Source organism: Syngnathus acus, chromosome 16 (assembly GCF_901709675.1).
Source record: "Syngnathus acus chromosome 16, fSynAcu1.2, whole genome shotgun sequence".
NCBI lineage: Eukaryota > Metazoa > Chordata > Actinopteri > Syngnathiformes > Syngnathidae > Syngnathus > Syngnathus acus.
In genome coordinates, this window is record NC_051101.1 from 8,434,081 (window position 1) to 8,455,977 (window position 21,897).

Here is a 21,897-nt window from a genome sequence, read left to right on the forward strand (position 1 = left end):
GAGTTTATGTGGTGTTGAGAGATTTTATTGTATTGTATTTTATGATAGTTACGATGGATGTCAATTGCATTTATGGTATATAGACTAAACTATAAGCAGTGTTGAAAATGTATGTATGTATGTATGTATGTATGTATGTATGTATGTATGTATGTATGTATGTATGTATGTATGTGTGTGTGTGTGTGTGTGTGTGTGTGTGTGCGTGTGTGCATGTGTGTGTGCATGCGTGCGTGTGTGTGTGTGTCCTTACGTGCGTATGTGTGTAAAAGTGTTTACTTTGTTACTGTGAAGTTGATACATATTAGCCTTAAGGATCTCAATGACAATTACATGGATAACCCAATTAAACTTTTGTCTGACCCAAAAGTCCTGTCAAGTATTTCAGCAATGACGTGATTTAACATTGTGCTGCATTCAGTCAACACATTAAAGGTTTCATAGGCCCTGAACTGAGCGCATGTGCTGGTGTATTTTGCCTTGAGATGTTTCTGACTGAAGCCTCATCTCATAAAGTATAACCTACTTGCTGCCATATGTTCACTATCAACAATATCACTTTATTTTTTATTTTTCTGATGATTACATTACATACATTTTTACTATTGTTCTTTGTATGATAAAAAGGGCGATTTATTTTTAGTTTCATGTCACTGTTACAAGACAAAAAAAAAGTGCATACATGCTACAGGCTGCAGTTTTTTTTCCCAGGGCTCTAGCACCGTCAAGCGATTTTAATAGAGAATTACATGCTGTATTTGACAAAATCTTATTTTGCCACTTAATAATTATACAGTTTTGCACATCATACTGTCAAGCGGTTTTAAAAGAGAATTGCATGTTGTATTTGACAAAATCTTATCTTGTCACTAAATAATCATACAGTTTACACATCATATCAGTAATGACAGAATTACAGCAGCCTTATTTTCATACACTCACGCGAACGTGTTAATTAAAAAATAGAAAGTGTGTTACAATTTATGTTGGTAATGAGTGTAACATGAAAAGTGCCGTGTTAATAACAGTGTACATCTCCATGTCGCCGCACTTGACAACCATAGCAGATAGAACAAACATGTTTTTGTCACATATTCTGGATGTCACTGGCAACCATAGGCTTCCACTGGGTCTCTTGATGCCTAATTAAGTTTCTCTCCTGCGGAGTTGGGTGCAACGCAAATAATATTTTTTTTTAGTGCGGTTATTTCAACAGCTTTCACAGTGCGCATGTTTTCTGTGCATTTTGGAGCTCGCGTTGACGTAATTACAACCCTTTTGAGCTCAGCTCAATAATACGACCTGTTGATTGTGGTTGGGAAATGACATGTGTTCCCATAGATAAGTCCCAATAGATGAGGTCTCATGAGAGGGCAGCCCTTAAGTCGAGGTCTGTTTGGCTCTTTGGCGCAGGTCCCTGCGAGCGCTTGCAGTGCGCACAACCTCGCCATCTCTTCTCCTCATGGAAAAGTATATTGCTGTAGCAACTGGATATTTTGAGCATTTATGCGCGTTCTTAAATAATTTTACACTCATGGCTTAAGCGAGTTGTTTCTTTTTGTGAGCAAAATCACGCGTTTTGTAAAAATCACGTTGCAAAGTACTTTTACGCACAAGGATGGGCTCGGAGAAGCCGAACTTTTTGTCCCAACCAGTGGTGAAGAATATATTCATGTTCCGCAATGGTGACCCGTATTATGAAGCCCGACGAGTCGTGATTAATCAGAGGAGAATCTGCAACTTTGAGACGTTTTTGAGGGAGGTTACAAGTGGCATTCAGGCGCCGTTTGGAGCTGTAAGGAACATCTACACTCCGCGGAGAGGACACAAAGTGGAAAGCCTGGACAACCTTCAGAGTGGGGAGCAGTACGTCGCTGCAGGGAGAGAGAGATTCAAAAAGCTAGAGTAAGTTACATATATCTCATTTTAGCTTCTATATTGTTGTTTTGATATGGCGAGCAATCTTCATCAAAGCTCGTTCCACATATGCTTACATATTTTGTCTAAGTGGCAATTACCAAGAGCCAAAAGCTCAGCTCAACAACTTATTGAAAACCTCCCCTGAAAAACTAATGGTAAGCTTGTCTAATAACTATTTCCAGTGCCTAAATCACATTAAACATACAAACGAAAATAGAACATTCCATGTTTTAGCAACACCATTTAACACCAGTGGAAATTAAGACATTTGCAATTTAATTAACATTGCTACCAATTTCTCAGATTTATTTAAAATTAAGGTCTGTGACTTCTTTTTGCAGCCGTGCTGAGTCATAGCTTTGGGTAAATTAGATCAGGAGAGACGCATGTATCACTATGGCCTACAAATAAGAGAGCTCTTTATATAAGTAATGAGATTAGTCCTATTGAAGGCCACAGTGCAACAGCTCACTCTGGAGGTGTTTTGCTGTAAATCGCATGTGCACTATTCTTTTAGCTCCTCTTAATCAAGTCCATGAAGTTTGTATATTAAAGTTCACACATACAGTACTTGCTAAAACGGTGCTATGGATTATTATTATTTTTTGAGTCATCAATACCAACGTATGCAAATATAGAAACACTCACAAAATCCATAATTATTAGTGACATAATCTAAACAGTATATACTACTTTTATTGATGAAACTTTCTTGTTGTATTCAAAGTGAAAGAAAACTTACTGTTATTGACAATAACGTGAAAAGAATATCTCAGACTATATAAATATATATATATAATTCACTATATACTGTATATCTCTTGTCTGTAGTTATTTACAGATCGGCTTTAGAAAGAGAAGGATGTTACAGTCGCTTCCATTGCAGGTAAGCCAAAAAAGCGAGATCGTGTGAAATCGGGAATATTTTTTTCATTTTCCATTGGGTTTATTATAAGTTCATGATTTATTCTTCATTGGTCAACACAACGAGTTTCTACCTCCATTTTTGACTTCCTAATTGCCTCTTGTTGCTGTCAAGTTAAAAAAAAAAAAAGCAGTCTTTTGATCAGCCAAGTTCGATTCTGACCAGTTGGTCCACATTGCAAGGACTTCTTACTTGATATCCCTGGTGGCGTTCTACGTAACAGGTGTTACACATCCAGTTTTGTACCGCATAAGGAACTCTTTTTTTTTTTTTTTTTTTGTTCATATGCTGCATTCTGAATTCTACTACTTCAATTAGATATTCTACTTAAAAATAATTAATTCGCCACCTTTCCAAATAAAATGTGCAATAAAATCCAGGGTCAACCCTTGCTATTTTTTTAAGTCTGAGCAGAACCAAGTTTTTTTTCCTTGACTGCATCTTTGTAAAATGTTGTGTATTATAACAGTTCTTTGTGCTCCTTTGTATGCACTATGTATGTCTTTTGGCACAGAACCTTGAGTACTTTTGGTTCTTTGATTACCAGTTAATATTAATGTACAAATCAAAGACCCGCAATACCCCCTCCCCTATTTAATATGGCTGATTGTGTCAATCAGTGATGAGAGCTCTTAACTGACTGAACAGGTGGCTGCTGTGTACTTTTTCTAGAGAGACATTTTTTCTTCAGAGATCATCCTAAACCCTTGAACAATCTGGTAGTCCACCTGGCCTCATGTATAATGTACATTTTTGAATAGCTATTAACTGCAACTAAGCAACCGGTTTCCTTTCTGTAATATATTGTATACATAGTATTGTTTTGTATCTTCTCTTCAGGCCAAACCACTTCCACCAAATCGGATTTGTGTGTCTGCCAGATTCTTGAAACCAATTAAGGAGCCATGTCCAATATTGTGAGTGCAGGTACCCCTTATAAGACATCACACCATTATTGTGCCGCTAAAAACATTATTTGTACATTACATTTAGTTTATGAATGTGTCATTGCAATATAATAGCAATTCATACTGATTGCAATATAGCAAAAATAACATTGTTCAACAACTGGTAATACAGTACATGTAAACTATTGCATAAATCAGTTCTGTGCCATGCTCATAATTTTATATTCAGTGTGGTGGCAAATGGGGACACAATGAATCCTGCAATAAGGCTGCTCATTCACCAGAGGATGCTGAGACAGTTTGATAAAATACTAGAGATGATCACAGAGAAGATGGGCTTGAGAGTCCTTGGCGGTGTGAGAAGGTATTACTATGATTGCAAATCATGTTCCATCCTAATATACTGTCCTTGCCTTGTTAAACAGTCATTGTCGCAAAAGAGGAATCCATTGGATACCTCTCTTTTCTGTGCTAGTCTTTACACTCATGAAGGCCAGCAGGTGACTGATGGCACTAAGCTGGAGAGCGGTCAGCTCTATGTAGCCGTGGGCAGAGAGAGATTTAAGAGGCTCTCCTATGCTGACCTGCTGTTCAGCAATCCTCGGGGAGCACGGCAGGTCAATGGGTAAGCACTAAATAATACTATAACACACTGTATTTGAAGCCTGCAGCTAAACTGAAATTGAAAATGTTCTTTTATAAAAATAAAAAAATCACATTTTTATAATTGCATTGTTTATCTGCTGTTAAGTTTCCGTAGTTGTTGGTTATCTAGTATGTCATTAATAAAAATAGCACAAATTGATTTTATTTTACCCCCAGGATGAAAATGGGCATTCTGCCTCCAATCTACAGATTCCCAAAACAACATGGAAATGTAAGAAACATTTATCAATGTCTCATTATTGAGTGTTTTGCCACTCACAGTCAGTGAAATCCTGACTTAATCTCCCTCCAGAGAAAATCAGTGGTCCGAAGCACTGACAGTGGAGAAGGCGAGTCAAAGGCTTCGCCTCTACACGTCAATGGTGGCAGCAGAGACCAACTGTCCTCCTTTGTCAGAGAAATCTCCCAGGCCAGACTCCTTTCTCTCAGATTCAAGAAGAGTGGACAGAGCATAACTACTGGTGACAATGGTAATACTAAAAAAAAACGTAACAAAATTCTGTTTTAGAATAACGTTCGTTCATTCATTAATATAGGACGTTCATGATTGTTGCCGCATGTGCTTGTAGCTACGTTTATCTATCACAAGTCCACTTATTGTCTTCCACTTGCATGACCCTATTTTAAAACCCTAACCATTCGCTTAAACTGTACTTTAAAACACTAACCCCAGTTCAACCCCCTACGATGAAACCATTAAAAACCATACTTTGATTCCCTAACTCTATTTTAAGGTCCTGTTGCCAGTTAAAGGTGAACATACAACTAAGGGCAGATTTCACAATTATATGGATCTCAAGCTGGGTATGAATGATTTGGAATAAATGCTCAAACGGCTCCTTATACAAACATTGTTGACATGTCCTCAGTACAATGACGTAATGCCAGCCACTTGCAACTTTACGTAACCTGCTGCCTCCATAAACGACCACTAAGTGGCACAGTTGCTCTGCGGCAGATGGTGAAAGTACTGTAGGCAATGATGACATTAAACACTTTTACAAGAAACACATTACGTCACCTTCCCTTTGTACTGATATCGTAAATAGGCCCACAATTTCCGGTCAAAGCACGCTCCCTGCAATTTTACCGATAAGGGGACCAACAGGCTTTGGCTGACCCTAAGGGATCTGCACTACAGTATCACCTGCTGGTTTGTCATAGACTCATGCTTGTTTTAATCTTTCAACAGGCTTTTAGTGTTTGTACGAATAAGAGAGTGTGTAACTTTCTTTGTTAAGAATTTCGACAAATCTAATGATCCATGCTTCCGTAAAACCTTTCAATGTGCCACAAAATGTAGTTTTTGCATATTCAATCATTAGATATGTTGTAAATCAATGGCCGCAGATTACATGAATGAATGGATAATAGACGTCATCTCTTGAATCGTTTACAGATGTTTGTTTATTTGTTTGTTTGTTTGTTTTTCAACCTTCACTCTTAGAGCGAAAGCCAAATCTTACAAAATACTATAACCCACATCCAACACCCTTCCCGCCCTCTGGCTGTCGTTTCACTTACCAAGCAACGCTGTATATGCATAGAGTTGTGGACCAAACAGCATACATTATAACTTAACAATAATGTAAAAATGTATAGCAATTAAAAGCTTTTCAGGTTTAGCGGAAAATAGAAAGTGAGGGATGAATAAATAAGAAATAAGCAACTAGGAAACTTGGGCGCTGACTGTGCTGACAGAGAGGTCACTTTTTGTATGTGCTGCTATTTTTCTTTTTTACTGTCTGTCATCTAGTGGGAACCAAGGGAATAAGAAAAAATGTTGAAAGCTTCAGACTTTTCTGCTTCGTTAGAGTGAACACAGATGCAAGTGACAGAGAACACAAGCAAAAGGGTAGTGGTGGTGCAACAACTCATGCAGCAAAGGTCATGGAGTGTCTCTCTCTCACTTGCTCTCGCTCTCTCTCTCTCCTTCTCTCTCTTTTTTCTCAAAAACATCTTTCATTTTCAATCAAACCAAACTGCTGTCTTGATGTGTTTTTTTTTTCTTCCCCAAAATGTCACCAGTTTAGTTGAATCACAATTAAAGATGACAGCAGAACAAATAAAGTGAAAGATGCCTTAAAACAAGTGAGGGGAGCTGATCTGTTATGAAAGGTGAACATAAAGGAGTCCTTTAAAGGAGGGAATACAAGATAAACAAAATAGAGTGAGAAAAGAGAGTACATGTGCAATCAAATATGATGACTAGCTGGAGATGTGAATGCATGGACATATTGAAGGCTGGGAGATGGTAAGGACTTTGGATAATTGCCTATCATTTGGTTAATCTCTCAATTTAGAGTCATCAAAGCAGAAATAAACTTGCCTGTGCCCCTTACTGGAACCAAATTGCAGCTCTGGAAATCAACAAAAGAGCCTGTTACTTGAAGGAGAGATCCTCAGATATACATGATGTACATGATGAGGGATAGGAAAGGCAAGATGAGATGGTTGCAGGGACTCTGTTCAGTGTTCATTGGGCTGTAAATTTAATGTTTTTCTTTCTTAGCTCTGCTCTGAACAAGGTTTTGATCTAATTTCAAATTACCCTCCAGGCAAGGTAATAATACATTTTAATTTGAAGTAAAAATAATAAGCTGGAGTGTAGTGTTTTTCACGTTGTCACTGTCTTACAACAACTCCCTATGACGATAGTCTGATTAAAAGCACAAAATGTGCAGGTTAGACCAGGTGTTGGGAATTTTGCTCATGAACCCAGGCCAGCAGATCTGAGCGAAGGAGAGCTGTGCCGTGGTGGGGGTGATCATAGCCGAGTTTAATTATAGCCAGTCAAAGCGTCTCTTGTCCCTCCCATTAAATATGACAAACGAATCACGCATCTGCGGCCTATAGTGGGCACTTAGAGACCACACCCATTCAGTATAGTTGGATGATTTTAAGATAAGAATATGAGAAAGACACACTCAGAAAATGTGTCCAATTGAAGTATTGTAAAATGTATTTATTTATTTATTAAAATAGTAGAATTTTGTGATTTATTTGCTACTCCGTATTGAATGAACAATACATATTTATAAGTCGTATATATTTTTTATCACCACTGTGCCATCAGCTATCTCTGTTCTGGTTGGGCACTGTCCCATAATCATCTGGACATGATATTGCTGGCAAGCAAGGTCACTTCCCATCTTGTTTACCTCAGCTCTCAGCTCTATGGTTGCCATTCAGTTACTGTATGAGAATTACTTGTCCAAGCATGTGCTTCTTTTATTTTGACATTTTGTTCTTTTTTGTTGTTGATCATAAACAACTCTGAATAAATAACACTTTAAAAAACTACACATCAATAGTAAAGATATGACAACTTTACAATTAAAGGAGATGAACTGCTTGAGACCCAGTAATTCATCATCCAAGGTCTTCTTTTGAACAGAATATTTCTACTCTCTATCTACGAGAATATTACAACTCCTTTGTGTCAGACCTTTTGGAGGGTAGGTGTAGAGTGATTTTCAAATAGAGCCAGGTAAAACAGGGTCAGTATTGCAGTCTTAAGGGTATTCACTCACACAAAACATCATGTTGAAAAGCCTGCTGCCTCCTTTTCATGCATGTACGAGGCTCCATAGTGTTAATGCAGCAGGAGCAAATTCAATTTACTGTATGTCACATGATGGAGCACCATTATGTCCACATATGTTCCTGTATGTCTTTTCCCAGTCAAGGACGGATATCTAAGTTTGAAGGCAAGATTAGGGCCGTGTCTGCATCAAAACATTACAGAGTTTTCAAAAATTTAAACTCTGGTGTATAATTGTGTTTTGTGTTTTCATTTGTGCTTGTTTTCTCAAGTTTTAACTTTTTTTTTTTTTTGATGTGTCACAAAATACCCAGTCACAAACCCTCCATGCCCTCTTTTAAAAACAATCTAACTGACTAGTCATTACATGTTTCTTCCCAAAATTCTAATTGTGGGCTTTATGTAGTTAATCTTTATGTATTATTATCAAGTAAAAGCATGAAAGGAAAGGCTGCTCATCCAACGAATGCATCCGTGTGTACATGTGTGCAGACAAGTCATCCAGCCAGATCAACCCAGAGCCTTTCGTGTCATAGAAAGCCATACTGCCACGGGGAATTATCCATGTTAGCATATGTATCTATAATGCCTGTCAGAGCAAAACAGCTCTGGGAGACAGGAGGCATGTGCACAAAGAGAAATATGGTGTGGCTGTGTCAAAAAGAGGCTCAAAAGCTAAAGGATGTGGGATGCCAAAATTCAAATGTTTTTTTTTTTTTCTCCCTGTTGCTCAGATCGTTGTTGGGGATTGTGTGAGCAATGTGCTATTTGTGTTTGCAGTGTTTGTGCTTGTGTGTGCGTGTTTGTGTGTGTGGGTGCTTTTTTTATGGCCATTTTTCCATATCGCCTCCTTTATTTGGGGCTTCTCATCTCCCGTTTTTACTGCAGCAGGAAAAGGTTTTTTATGACCCTTTGATGCGGGATTAGGGGATTAAAGTGTGGGGTGGCAGCACTAATCTGCCACATTAATCTGTTAACAAGTGTTTCAGCAGTGACATACAGTACAAGGTTAACTGTGACATGCAGAGTGTGGCTCTGAGACTTTCACAGACTCACATTTTCCTCATGTCTGTCATTTTAAATCCAAGCTGCTTTGCTCAGATCAAATTTGCAAGGTATCTACGCCGAATATTGAAAAGAGCTTTCGTGTCTAATCTAAAGGGCAAAATGATGCATTTACAGAAATCAACCATCTGCATAAGAGCTGAATAAAGAAGCAGAATGGTTGGGCCCATACGAAGGTTGTCAGAAAGGTTCCAGAACTTCTGTCACAAACGATACATTTCGAACTTGAATCTTTTGTTTTCACTTTCAATACTGGTTTTGGATTTGTTTTGTTTAAATATAAAAACTGGGTTGTTGTTTAAAGCAAATTATTGTGTCTAAGAAATGAATGACTACATCTCATAGTGATGAACGACTCAATGATAAGCTTTTACTTAATCAAAAGGTCATCAAATATGCATTAGTACTCTGTGCTGATATAGTGTGTATGAGGTAATATTCCTTTGCATGATAATGAGAGAAAAAAAACACATGGACACAATTCATTTCAGAACTTTAATCAAAATGTGTGAAGTATATTGCTGTTATTAATTATCCTCTTTTAATGACCTGCTCTTCAAATCCCATACCTGCTCATCCACAGCTTTCTTTTGGCTACTCAATCATATTCCTCTTGCTCCAGATGAAAGTTATTTCCATAAAATATTATTCAAGGTCTGTTCTTTTCCCCGTAATGTTTCATCTTCAACCGTAGCAAAACTTCAGTCAGTTTTGCATTTGAAACTCTTCCAATCTCATTTGTACTTTCATTGCTAAATGAAGAAAGGGAACACAAATGACTCAATTTCCTCTGCCCACTCTTTCGCTGTTTATTTTGTATTGGAAATTTCCCATTCATAGAGTGTTTCCAAACAAGTGTGCAATTACGGTGTTTATCAGAGCGATAACTTGAATTCCTCCTATGACCTTTAAGGTTAATTACTCTTAGGCCTTTGATGCACATGTTCACATTATAGCTCCAAATTCCGTATTAATTATGTACTCCAGCAAACCTGCCTTGTAATGTTTGCTTCAAATGAAAATTAAGCATTGTGTTGCTGGTTCTGTGTTGCAGTATAATGTCTTTATTCAGGCTGGCAGGAAGAATTTGCCAGCTATTTGCACTGGGTGTCTGATTTTAATTCTGCATATTATTACGCAAAAGGACTTGCAGTGGAATTCACTACTTAAACTAATATCAATGAAATATATTAAATTCATAAAAAAAGTATAAGGAATTAGTGAGATGATTTGCTTGGTGAACTATCCCTTCAAAGGAAATTTTTTTTTTTTCATCCCTGAATGTAGTATGAGTGAAGACAATGATGGCAATGCTCATATGACATTTATTGTTTTCATTAGCCTCCGACCATAAGCTAAACTAAGGTGATACTTGATACATACATGAGCTTTTAAACACGTTTACAGCTTTCTCTTGAACAGTTCAATTGTTTGGACAAGTTGTTTACTTGCACGAAACCAATCGGTGGAGGTGGGGTGGTTTACTGAAGACCACCAGGTGTCCCTCTTGTGCTGTGTTTGTACAAACCTTCAAACATATTTTTTTGAATGTGTGTGTGTCTTCATGTGTTTGGTTGTTGTTGTTTTTTTACAATTACAATACCTGACAAATATTTTGAACATGATGGGAGTTGATGTTAAGAAATAATGGACAATTGATATGGACTGAAGAATAGGGGCTATATCGTGAATAGGCGACAGTAATTACACTACACAATTGAGATGTAAGGTTTTGTTAAGTGTTTTCTTACTCGCAATTTGGAATGCTTTATCTGTAAAATATATTCACGTAATTATGAAACAATTCAGAAATATGACATTATCGATTTGTCTTTGTGTCGAAATGTATGTTGTTTTTTCTTCTCCTTTTCAGTAATGAAAATGCTGTTTAAAATGATGAAGTTTTTGGTACATGTTAATATTCGGCCACATTTAATTTTATTTTCCTCCTACATCTTTCTCCCCAGATGACTTGGATTCAAAAGCTGATTATGGAAATGCAGAAGTTAAATCCCTAGATCAGTCAACTGAAGAGGTACGGTTTTGACTATTGTCTAATACAAAGATAATTGTCCGACGTGCATATTTTTAAAAATGACTAAAGGTGTTTTCTCATAACTGTAATGTGATCTCAAAGATCTATATTGATCAGTGATTGAGTTACAGTTGTCACAGTGAAGCTGGATATCTATTTCTCACAGGATCTGTTGAGTTCAGTTGTTTTGTAATGTAGATATTTATTAGGTAAGTATTTAATAGTAAACCATTTGTTATGATTACATTATTATATACAGAACATTTCTGTTATGTTGCAGGACCTTGCATCAGATGTTACCAAATCATCAGAGGAGTCTGGCGAAAAGGCTGAAGAGAAGCAGGAGGCCTCTGCTGAAAATACCTTTGAAAAGGAAACTTCAGTTATCCAAGTAGAAGGGGCAGTTAAGGAGACAACTAGTCCAACAAAGGGAGGTGGTGAAGAGGAAAATGAAGCGGCAAAGAATGAAAATGAGGGAGAAGTAACTGCGTTGTCAAAAGAGCAGGCAGAGGAGGTAAAAGAAGTGAAGGACACGGTAGTAAATGAATGTAAGAGGGTCCCAGATGAGAGAAGGGCAACACCAGATGAGACAAGGGAGGCCTCAGGCCATAGTAAAAAGAACATTGCAGAAGAGAGTAGGGAAAAGAGTGCAGATGTGAGTGAGGCGACAGCAAATGTCAGTAAGGATGCTTCAGATGAGAACCAGAATGAGATTTCAGTTGAACACAAGGAGAAGGAAGAAATGGCCGATGAGAGTAAGGATGAAGTTGCCAATGACTGTAGGAATGAGAGTAGGAATGAGGTTAAAGATGAAGTGGTAGATAAGAGAAAGAATGAAAACACTAATGAAAGTAAGGATGGAGCTGTAGATCATCTTGCCAATGAGAGTAAGGATGAGGTTGTCAAGAGTAGGGATGAGTTTACAGATGAGACGGCAGATAAGAGAAATAATGAGAACACTAATGAAAGTCAGGATATAGCTGTAGATCATCTTGCCAATGAGAGTAAGGATGAAGTTTCCGAGAGTAGGGAGGATTTGGCAGATAAGGCTCCAAATGAGAGTAAGGATGAGACTCCAAATGAGAGCAATGCTGCAGCTGTAGATGAGAATAAGGGTGAGCTTGCCTTTGAGAGTAAGGATGAGACTCCAAATGAGAGCAATGCTGCAGCTGTAGATGAGAATAAGGATGAGACTCCAAATGAGAGCAATGCTGCAGCTGTAGATGAGAATAAGGACGAGACTCCAAATGAGAGCAATGCTGTGGATGGGAATAAGGGTGAGCTTGCCATTGAGAGTAAGGATGAGACTCCAGATGAGAATAAGTCTGTTACATCTTCTGGTGACCAAATGACTGTACACTTAAACAATATAAATGGCGATACCAAAGAAGGTCAAAATGAGGGATAAAATACCAAATACAGCGCTGATAAAAATGACAATGGTAATGACCAGAAAGAGAAAGAAAATCAGTGATCAATGAAGGTAGCTATAGTTATAGTTAGTTAGACCACAGTAGGAATGGGGTACTTGACGACAATCTCGGTACTCCTTCTGAGAATAGAAGTAGTTAAAATTCATTTAACGATGATGTGTAACAGCTGAATAATGGCAAGATGTATGGAAATATCAAAAATGTCATCCTTGAAGTGAGTAATTTCAGAATGACATAACATTACAGTGAACCATTTAACTTTGTTCATTTGTCAATCTATGCTTGTATTAGGTTATCTATTAATTAAATGTGAATTTTAAAAAGTCATTATACAATGACCGTTCACACTATATGGATACAAATTCAAGCTGCGTTACTATATGATACATTTATTTGAATGTATTTGTACGAAAACCATTACTCTGTCATGTTCTCCATCTGCCTAAGGAAGCCCATAGAGTGATAGTTGTGCCAAATCTAAAATTTAGCACGAGACAGTTTATGATTATATCTGCTTTATCTGGACCAGAATCACCTAGACATGAGTTCTCACCCATGCCCACTTAACACACACAAAAGCCATAAGAACCAGCTACACATGTTCTAACTTAACTTTGTGATCCATGCAACACAAGTTTGTGTTACAAGTTCCAATACATTTCTACTTAGATAGTGTGTGGCGCAGGCTTTGGTGGCCAGCTTAAATAGATGCTTAATTAGGCCTTAAATAACCCATACAGGACCCAGACATTCAATTCTAACCCATTTCCAGTTTGCCCACACATAACTGAGACAGATTTCTATTTTTTTTTCATTAACACGGTTTATAAAAACACTCCCTATTGATGATTAATAATAATACTAATGATCATCGTGTGACTAATGTAATGATTTATATGTAAATTTAATATAAAATTTAATATGTAAATTTGCTTTCATTTTTGTGCAAGAAGAATGTTACTTTTGTTGCTACTTGTGGATTTCCTAATCAGACTCAACAAGCACTTCCAACGGCATTCATTAGGGTGATAATTAATGACCTTCATTGAATAATTAAACTTGATTTACTGCTCCCATTACATTAAATACTATGGTATGATATGGCACATCTTGAACTATGTTTTCCATGAAATTATTGCCTTTGAAATCCAAAGGAAGAACCTGCAATCTACCAACCGTTACATACAACAAAATGTTATGAGATTGTATGTGGTCTACGCTTTCTTTCCTCAGCAAGTTGGCTTTATTATTTGGCATTGATCCTGTCTAGGACTCCAGGTGCATGTGAGTCATCAGTGAGCAGATGTGTGTGTGTGTGTGTGGTGGTGGTGGTGGTGGTGGTGAGGTGCTCCATGACTCACTTTTGACTGCTCAAGGTGATGGTCCTCTGGGTGCTATTTCCGGATGTGTCATTAATTCTGTCCTATCTAGTCCAGTGGTCCCTTTCAGTGTGTGCACATGTGGGTGTGTTAATGAGGCCGCAAATAGCACACTTATCATTCTATACGTTGCCTTTCTAAATGACCCTGCTGATAGATTACACTGAAAACTGTACTCTACTCTAATGAAGGCAACTCATGTATGCTTTAGAGATGCAGGGAAGTAAAAGTCATATACATACATATGTACATTTAATAATTATAAATTCCGGCTTGACTGTATATGTTAACAATTTTAACAATTTTACTACTACTGTACAACTCTACAACTGTGGTACTTTATACTCTATAACTACAACCAATATGTGTATACATATATATATTGTGTGCTATATATGAAGGAGAGGGAGAGAGAAATAAAACAATAAAACAGAGAGTGAGTACAAAGCTTCTGCATAAATGTGAATACAGTCTTGCAAAAAAAATGGCCAGCATATTTAGCTTTTATTATGTTTAAAAATAGATATACTGTACTACATTGTGGATATAGACTTCAGTTTTTTTATGCATTATAATCCACTAGGGAGAGTATAGTTACTACATCAGGAGACACACTGAATGTAAAATCAAGTTACAACACGGAACCCTGAATAAGGATTTTCTTGAGACGAAAAATATCTTTAAAATTCTGCCTTTGGACAGCAAAAGAATGATACCAAACACACAATTTACAGCATGAGACTACTTGTGAGCACATTTATTGATCACCAGCACACACTCTCACTCAGTCTTTTAACATCTTGGTTTATGGTCTTTGAACAAGATTATATGTTACATGTGATTGAGTAATTTTTTTAGTTTAGAATACCGATAATATAGCTTTGTGGTTTGTCTGATAAAAAAACTTCATGACAAAATCACCAAACTTTGATTAAAAATACATAAATAAAACGAAGAGGGTATTAGTGGCATCGGGACTGTGAGTAAGAGATGAACTGACGCGAACATTTTCATTACGTATGTAAGAACACATACTTTTTTCTTTCCAAAAAGTGTGATTCGGTGGTTGCCACCAATTTCTATTTTTTTTTAAATGAAACAACCAGATACTATAATACTCTGAATAGCAAGTTGTACGCTACATACACCATCGATTGACAAGTGTAATTTATAGTGAAAATACAATCCATGTGTTTACTTGAAGACCAGTTGTGTTGCTTTGCTTTGAAAGTAAAATTCAACCTGGGAGCTCAAAAAAGCTCCAGCTCTGGTTGTCAAGGTAACAGAGACAGATGTGCACTAAGGAATGGGGCAGGTTGAGCACTGGCTCATTTGCCCAACACTAGTTGCTTTCTAGAGGGCTGTAGAATAAGAAAAAAAAAAGCATTAACATATGTATGTTTCTGACCAAATTGTAACAATTAAATCAAGGTAAAATAGTATAAACATCCCATGTTTAAGAATCCCTGCTGTACTAAAAGTAGAATATGGCCATATGTTTTATATGCCACTTTTAAAAGTAAAATAATCCACCACGATGATGATAGCTGATCTGTGCTTTTTCTTTATAATTAACAGACAGTGTTGTTGAACTTCTATATAGCTTTCATCACACCTTCTGGTTTTAGTTATTGATCATGTTAAATGTTTTACTCCAGAAGACAGGGTCAAACATGTCAGGAGAAAATGTCACACTCTCAAGTCTATTCTGTCTCGCTCATCTAATTTGCCCCAATAGTACGCAATTATCTAAGCTAGACTCACGGTTGATTTTACTTAAATGTAGACAGTAAAGTGCTGGTGATTTTATGAGTCTGTGTTTACATGTCATGCAGCTTGGATTGGTTATTATGTCTGGCCCTTTGGCTATTGTGAAATGGCAGCGACGCATCGATAACGCCTGCTGTTCAGCCTCTCTCCCGCAGCACCACATTTCTCTTCGACACTGAAAAGAAAAATGTTCACTTGTTCAGTGGCTGTGTTCTATTGATTTGTTCTTGGGTTACTTTCTTTGTCTTACTTTAGATTTGTGTGGCTAGCACTCACAAACGTGAAGTGTTTTGTCGAATAAAAAAAAAATGATGCACATGAAATGTCAACTTTGTAATCTTAGAAATGTTGTGTCAAACAGCGAGAAGAGTTGACCCTATCAGTCATGTGAGCTGACCTTTTAGGTTATAACATCCCTGCACTAATGGACTTACTCACTAATCACTCTACTCACTCACCTCTCATTCACTCACTCAAACTATTTTATCCCCGTTCAATCAGACTACTGTCAGGTTTCTGACTTTGGAGTTGCTGGCTGGATGTTCTGGACCTTGGAAAGTGTAACTGGCACCTTTCCTTCCCCAGGGGTTGGTGCTCTCATTATGGGGGTACCTGTGACAAAATCAAAGGTACTGTGTTGGTCACAACTGTATTTTAAACAGAAATGGGTCTCTTGGTGGAGAATTAAACCTTACCAACTGTTGAATGCAAATCAGCCAAGCGCTCTTTAAACTTTTGTTGCAGATATAATTCTTCTTTGGAGTAGCTTTTGGCAAAGGCAGATAGCAGGAGACCCACAGCCATGGAGGTACCTCCCACACAGAACAGCACAGCTCCAGTCAGCTTGCAAACGTCGAGCGCACGGTTAAAACTAACTGCCTGGCTGTTGAGAAACAACACATACATATATATGTATGCATATATATATATATATATATATACACATTATAATGTACAGGATAGTTCACACCTATTATTGCATATTAACTGCATACAGTTTTAGGTAGGATCTACAATAACTTAATCGCCATAAAGCAATTCTGAACGATATACCTGTCCACAAAAAGAAGATCCTCTTCACCAAATGCTTCAATTCTAGCTGGAGTGGCATATCCCACAACAATGACAATCAGGCCCGCAAACAAGATTAAGGTGCCAAACGCGAGACAGACCTAAGGTTGGGAAAAATAAAAGATTAAATATTTGCAGGTACTGTATACTAAATATTTAACGGCAGTTAGGTTTAAGCATGAGTAAACTAATGGTTAATCTCACCTTCCAGAGTAAAGAGCTCCACCTGCTAGGCGATCTCTGAATCTGAAAATCTTCATCACGTTCCCAGATGGAGGCTGTGCACTCCTCATAAAACTGGATGACAGAGACGTATTTCTAAATTTAATACCTCAATTGCCCTTTATTCATCTCCGACACTTTCTCTTGAGGAAAGATACGTGTGTGTTCTACCTGGTGAAGGTAAGAGCGGACACCGTACTGCTGACAGTTGCCACTGACTTGGGCTTGCTCTCCATATTCCGAACCACAGATCTCAGAGCAAGACGCCATCCTTCACATCTGTCGGCCTGCTTGAACAGAGTAACGCATGAATGAATCCACCCACACAGTTTTGCACAACCCTGCATTATGCACATGCTTATGCATTCATAAACACATTTACCCCCACGCATTCTCATAAAACTTATACAGCACGTTGAAGCTGTGCATGCAAATGTAAAATGAATATCAATGGCGCATTCTCATTTCTAAATAAGAACCTTGCACTACAACACCCTTTGCAGGACTGTAGCTGGCATGTTTTAAGCTCCTTTTTATTATTTTGTTATTATTACAAACTTTACTTTGCATGTTTGCATTGTAAGACAACTTAAATTGGGGGTTGAATGAGATTTGTCGTATGTATGAAATGTTCAAGACCCTCTTCTAGGCCCTTAAAACCTAAATAGATGCCTTTATAGTGTGTAACTCTAATCCCTACCTTGGTAGACTGCCCCCTGTGCAATCTGCAGAATTCTATTTTCGTGCCAGCCAGTCTAGTGTTAAGGGCCGTGTAGCGCTCATCTGGGCGCACGAAGCAGTTTTGCCCCCAACACACCTGCTAATTTGGTGAAAACAAGTACACTGATTTCTGTGACTTATTTGAGTATTATACTCTGTGCTACATTCACAGAATTACAGACATGTGTTAAAAATACTCCAGTAAAAATACAATAGTAAGTCAACTCCTGTATTCAAAATGTTTTAAATGTGCAGTACAGACTCTTATGTGCCCGAGTAGTAGTACTAAAGTTAAAAAAATATATACTTTTTTAAACTCATTTTGATAACTTGGCACAATGAAAATAATTATATATATTTGTGTTAATGTGATATTTAGTAGTTGTTTTTCCTAAATTAAATTCCTACATTTTTATTCTGGCACAAAACAACATATTAATCACAAAGCATTCTTGAAGCTGACAATGACAAACAATTCTTGTAAATAAAAATATGGATGTAAATATCTTGCTTCTCTGAATTTGGTGCTTCTGTCATAAAAGGTCAGTTCATGTTGTTCCTTTTGTCTTAAAAGCTCAGTTTATTTTCCTCCACGTTGCTATTTTTCTGCACTCGATCCCTAAATCGATCAAGCACTCCACTGATTTGAACTGTATTAGTTTGACATTTACCTATTTAAAAATGAAATAAATCAGGTAGCATACACCTGAAATTCGACTTCAGCAAAATAATAAATGATTTCTTATTATATGACTTCCAGAAAAGTAGATGGGTCATGGGTAGTTCCCACCACTAGCATCCAGCGTTTTCTGTGAGCTGTCCTTGGTGCTGAACGCCATTACCCCAGCATGAAAACATGCACATACGTCATATATGACGTTCGACTGAGAACAGACCTCGAGCTTGCGTCCTCCCAACCCCCATGAGATATATAGACCACAGAGCGTTTTTCAATTTAATTTAAAATGACCGTATTGACAAAATCCGGTCGACTGACTTCCCGGCAAGTGCAAATTGGCAGCAGACCATGATTGATCCAAATGTACGTGGATTAACTTTTACTTCATTTGATATGCTCATGTTCGTGTTATTGCAGTTTTGAATTTCATCGATGAAGCGACACTACCGAAGTTTCCATCGACAGATACGTCCTATCCAAATGTGGACAATATAATTAAGATTTACGCACGACGCACGCACTCGTTTTGACATGAAAACACGCACGTCGACGACGTCGTTAACAAGTCTAACATCTAAACAGTCAAATGAGCATGTAAATTGCTTTCAAAATAGTATTATAGTATTTTAAAACCTGCAACTGCAATTTACCTGTCATTAGCAGCTCGGAGAGCGATGACTCGCTGCTGCTTGCTCAGCCGGCTCCCATCACTCTGTCTCTGTCTCCGTCTCTGTCTCTCGCTCTGTCTCTCTCTCTCTCTCTCTCTCTCTCTCTCTCTCTCTCTCTCTCTCTCTCTCTCTCTCTCTCTCTCTCTCTCTCTCTCTCTCTCTCTCTCTCTCTCTCTCTCTCTCTCTCCCTTTCTCCCGTCGATGATTCAGAGTCCCTTGTTTGCTGCGCATGTGCCAACTCCATGACAACATCGTGATTCAGAGCCGTGTATAAATAACCAGGCAATGATTGGATAGGACTGATAATCGTTACAAATTCACCAAAACAGGATGCAAGAATCAGATAGATATAGATATATATGTATAGATATATAGATAGATAGACGGAGCAGTTAAGAGCTGAAAAATGCTTTTCATGAAATGTCAATTTGAGCCGCAATCTGTTTAAACTGCGGCCCCATTCATATCCTGTTACTGTGTTTTATAACGTGTAAGAATTGCAGTCAACGAGACAGGCAACGACAATAACGGAACAGATCTGCTGAGACAGATGGCTTGTTAGGTGACGGTTCTGTTTACATCGAGTTGCTGAGGGATTATTAGTATTTGTGTGGGGATTTAAATCTCTGTGGAGCATGGTCCCAAACCTGTTGCTGTCTTTTAGTTCTTTGACTAAGTCTACTTGCCAGTAACGCACAATGCTCACTCATTTAGCAAATATTAATCTCAAAATAACTAAGGTTTACATTGTGGATTGCTTTCACAGCAACCTGTCATGAGCAATATATTCATTATTTAATGAGGATGTTGTCATAAAACTGGGACAAATTTGTCATGCTAATTAGACGACACATCTTGGTTGATGTCTCTAGGATTGAATTAAATTAAATCTTTTCTCGGGGTATCATCATTTTTTGTACATGTCTGTGTGATTAGGTTTTTTTGATCAGATTTTCATTGGAGAGTTTTCATAAATTATTATTATTATCGTTTTTATTATTATTATTATTATCTTTTATTGTGCCCACGTGTATGTATGAAAGAAGATTACTTTTAAATCCTCCCCCCTCCCCTCAGTTAGTTAATGAGCAAAAAATACTCATATTTTCTTGTGTGTTTCATTCCTTTATGATTTCACTTCTTTCTACACTGCACTATTGTATTTTTTAATAACACACAGATTTATAAAAATAGTCCAGTATCACTTTGTTATGGGGCTGAAACGAATTATTTGCATTACAGTTAATGTCGGTGGAAGACATTACTTCACTTTCTGAACCTTTTGAGTTACAAATGTGCTTGAGGTCTCACTGTATTTTTAAGAATACTCATTCAATTCTCTGTCTTCCTGCTGGTCTGTCTGTCTCTCTCCTTTACTCTGTGTACAGTACATAGTGAGCATCTCAGTGTAGAGTGAGGCAGTTTCTATGGTGATATGAAAAGGTCACCTTCGGGGAACTCTGTGAGCGTGTGCAGAATACCAGTTGAATAATCAAGCTTTCTCTAATGACTGATAACAGATCACAGCTCATTACAGGAAGAGAAAAAAAAAGATATGGCTTGGGGCTTGCAGAGGGATTATTAGCGTCTGAGCAAAGAAACAATTTGCACTGAAGGTATGCCTTCCTGGATTGTACTTGTTGTTGATAAAGCTTTATTGTGCTGGTCCATGTGAACCTAACAAGGATGTTATGCCTCAAACTGGTAAAATAAGAACATTAAAATATTAATCTTCATAACACAAAACTAAGCAGATTGGCCTGACTTTTCACCAATCGTAAAAAGATGCTTAGCATCGGAAGGAAATAATTTTATACAAAACAACTTTATTTTCTATTCTGATTGACCATTTGATTCCATGTACATGTTTCTAAAAACATAATGTAATGACCTACGGCTGACAGAAAGTGATTAGCCTTACTCCGCTCAGGGAGTTTTTGGGAGCGATTGTTGAAACACAAAATTATACAAACAAAGCAGTAGGGAACCAAAGCTTCATTGGCAACATTGCTGACATCTACTGGACAACATGCCCTGCTCTGCTAATGAAGCAATGTTTCTTCTGAATAATTGTCATTTCACAATCTACGCAATTATTTAAACTGCACATTTTAACTCTGAATCATATTTACTTTTGGGGGGTTTGTATCGTTTAGTCAAATCGATATTTTGATTGTTTACTGTGAAATGGCTTTTCGTCTTTATACATTGAAAAAAATCAAAAGTTAACCAAAGTGCATTGCAGTTGTTTCAATCACATCCACATTGTTTTGACTGCAGTTGCCCTTGCCACAACTCATGATAAATGAGATATAGGCCGAAGCTATCTATCCATCTGAAGAACCTTATCCTTGGCTATGGTGTCCATTCTTCATCTTATTGATTCTTTTGTCATTGTGCCAGAGCAGGAAACTCTTGACTTCCACAGTATTTCATATTCTACTGACCGGAGGGGATAAAATTGTGATGCTCCAATGGAAGTGATCATTTTATCAGGAAAAAGCTGTCAAAAGTTTGAGCTGTGCAGAAATTAAGCTGTTGTGACATTTACACTCTTTGCAGTTTCTATCATGCAACGAGCTTCTTTCTTTGTTGTTAATCTCTGTGGCAAAAAATTAACAGAAATGATAATATAATTAATCATCATAGTATAGTATCGTATAACTAATTAAAAAGTACAGGAAACTGTTTAATTCAGCCTAATGATAGGAGGCACTATACAAAAATTGACAAACAAAAACAGTCAAAATGATGCCCAGCCACTGCTTTATTTTAATGTTATCACTTTGAACATTTGCACTAAATTGTGGTTACTTTTAGATCTGTCGGGATGATGTATAGCTTTGAGCTGTAATATTCTGTGTTCAGCTCTCCAGGCACATTACTTATGAG

General features: G+C 37.5%; 2 protein-coding genes across 4 annotated transcripts; one reads left to right on the forward strand and one right to left on the reverse strand.

Annotated features, from left to right (window-relative positions):
- The first annotated feature begins 1,395 nt into the window (after positions 1-1,395).
- On the forward strand, positions 1,396-14,217 carry LOC119135956 (doublecortin domain-containing protein 2-like). Of its 2 annotated transcripts, XM_037273985.1 has the most exons (10): positions 1,396-1,905; positions 2,752-2,806; positions 3,686-3,762; positions 3,983-4,117; positions 4,229-4,378; positions 4,576-4,630; positions 4,712-4,889; positions 10,996-11,063; positions 11,344-11,865; positions 11,950-14,217. In XM_037273985.1, the coding sequence occupies exons 1-10, from the start codon at positions 1,619-1,621 to the stop codon at positions 12,469-12,471; spliced, it is 2,049 nt and encodes a 682-aa protein (XP_037129880.1). In that variant the 5' UTR covers positions 1,396-1,618; the 3' UTR covers positions 12,472-14,217. The 2 variants fall into 2 exon arrangements, with proteins under 2 accessions (XP_037129880.1, XP_037129879.1); XM_037273984.1 differs by having other exon boundaries at positions 11,344-14,217.
- Positions 14,218-14,360: 143 nt separating this feature from the next.
- On the reverse strand, positions 14,361-19,094 carry nrsn1 (neurensin 1). 2 transcript variants are annotated; one of them, XM_037273987.1, is made up of 6 exons: positions 18,988-19,094; positions 17,110-17,225; positions 16,921-17,013; positions 16,699-16,817; positions 16,341-16,528; positions 14,361-16,257 (listed from the first exon to the last, which is right to left on the reverse strand). In XM_037273987.1, the coding sequence occupies exons 2-6, from the start codon at positions 17,206-17,208 to the stop codon at positions 16,154-16,156; spliced, it is 603 nt and encodes a 200-aa protein (XP_037129882.1). In that variant the 5' UTR covers positions 17,209-17,225; positions 18,988-19,094; the 3' UTR covers positions 14,361-16,153. The 2 variants fall into 2 exon arrangements, with proteins under 2 accessions (XP_037129882.1, XP_037129883.1); XM_037273988.1 differs by having other exon boundaries at positions 17,110-17,228; positions 18,988-19,090.
- Between the last annotated feature and the right edge of the window lie 2,803 nt (positions 19,095-21,897).

Coding starts and splice junctions, on each gene's coding strand:
- LOC119135956 (XM_037273984.1), top strand. CDS start 1,619: ATGGGCTCGGAGAAGCCGAACTTTTTGTCCCAACCAGTGGTGAAGAAT. Junction 3,763..3,982: donor AAGGAGCCATGTCCAATATT/GTGAGTGCAGGT, acceptor TTTTATATTCAG/TGTGGTGGCAAATGGGGACA. Junction 4,631..4,711: donor TCCCAAAACAACATGGAAAT/GTAAGAAACATT, acceptor ATCTCCCTCCAG/AGAAAATCAGTGGTCCGAAG.
- nrsn1 (XM_037273987.1), bottom strand. CDS start 17,208: ATGGCGTCTTGCTCTGAGATCTGTGGTTCGGAATATGGAGAGCAAGCC. Junction 16,818..16,920: donor GGAGCTCTTTACTCTGGAAG/GTGAGATTAACC, acceptor TCCCAACCTTAG/GTCTGTCTCGCGTTTGGCAC. Junction 16,258..16,340: donor TGATTTGCATTCAACAGTTG/GTAAGGTTTAAT, acceptor ATTTTGTCACAG/GTACCCCCATAATGAGAGCA.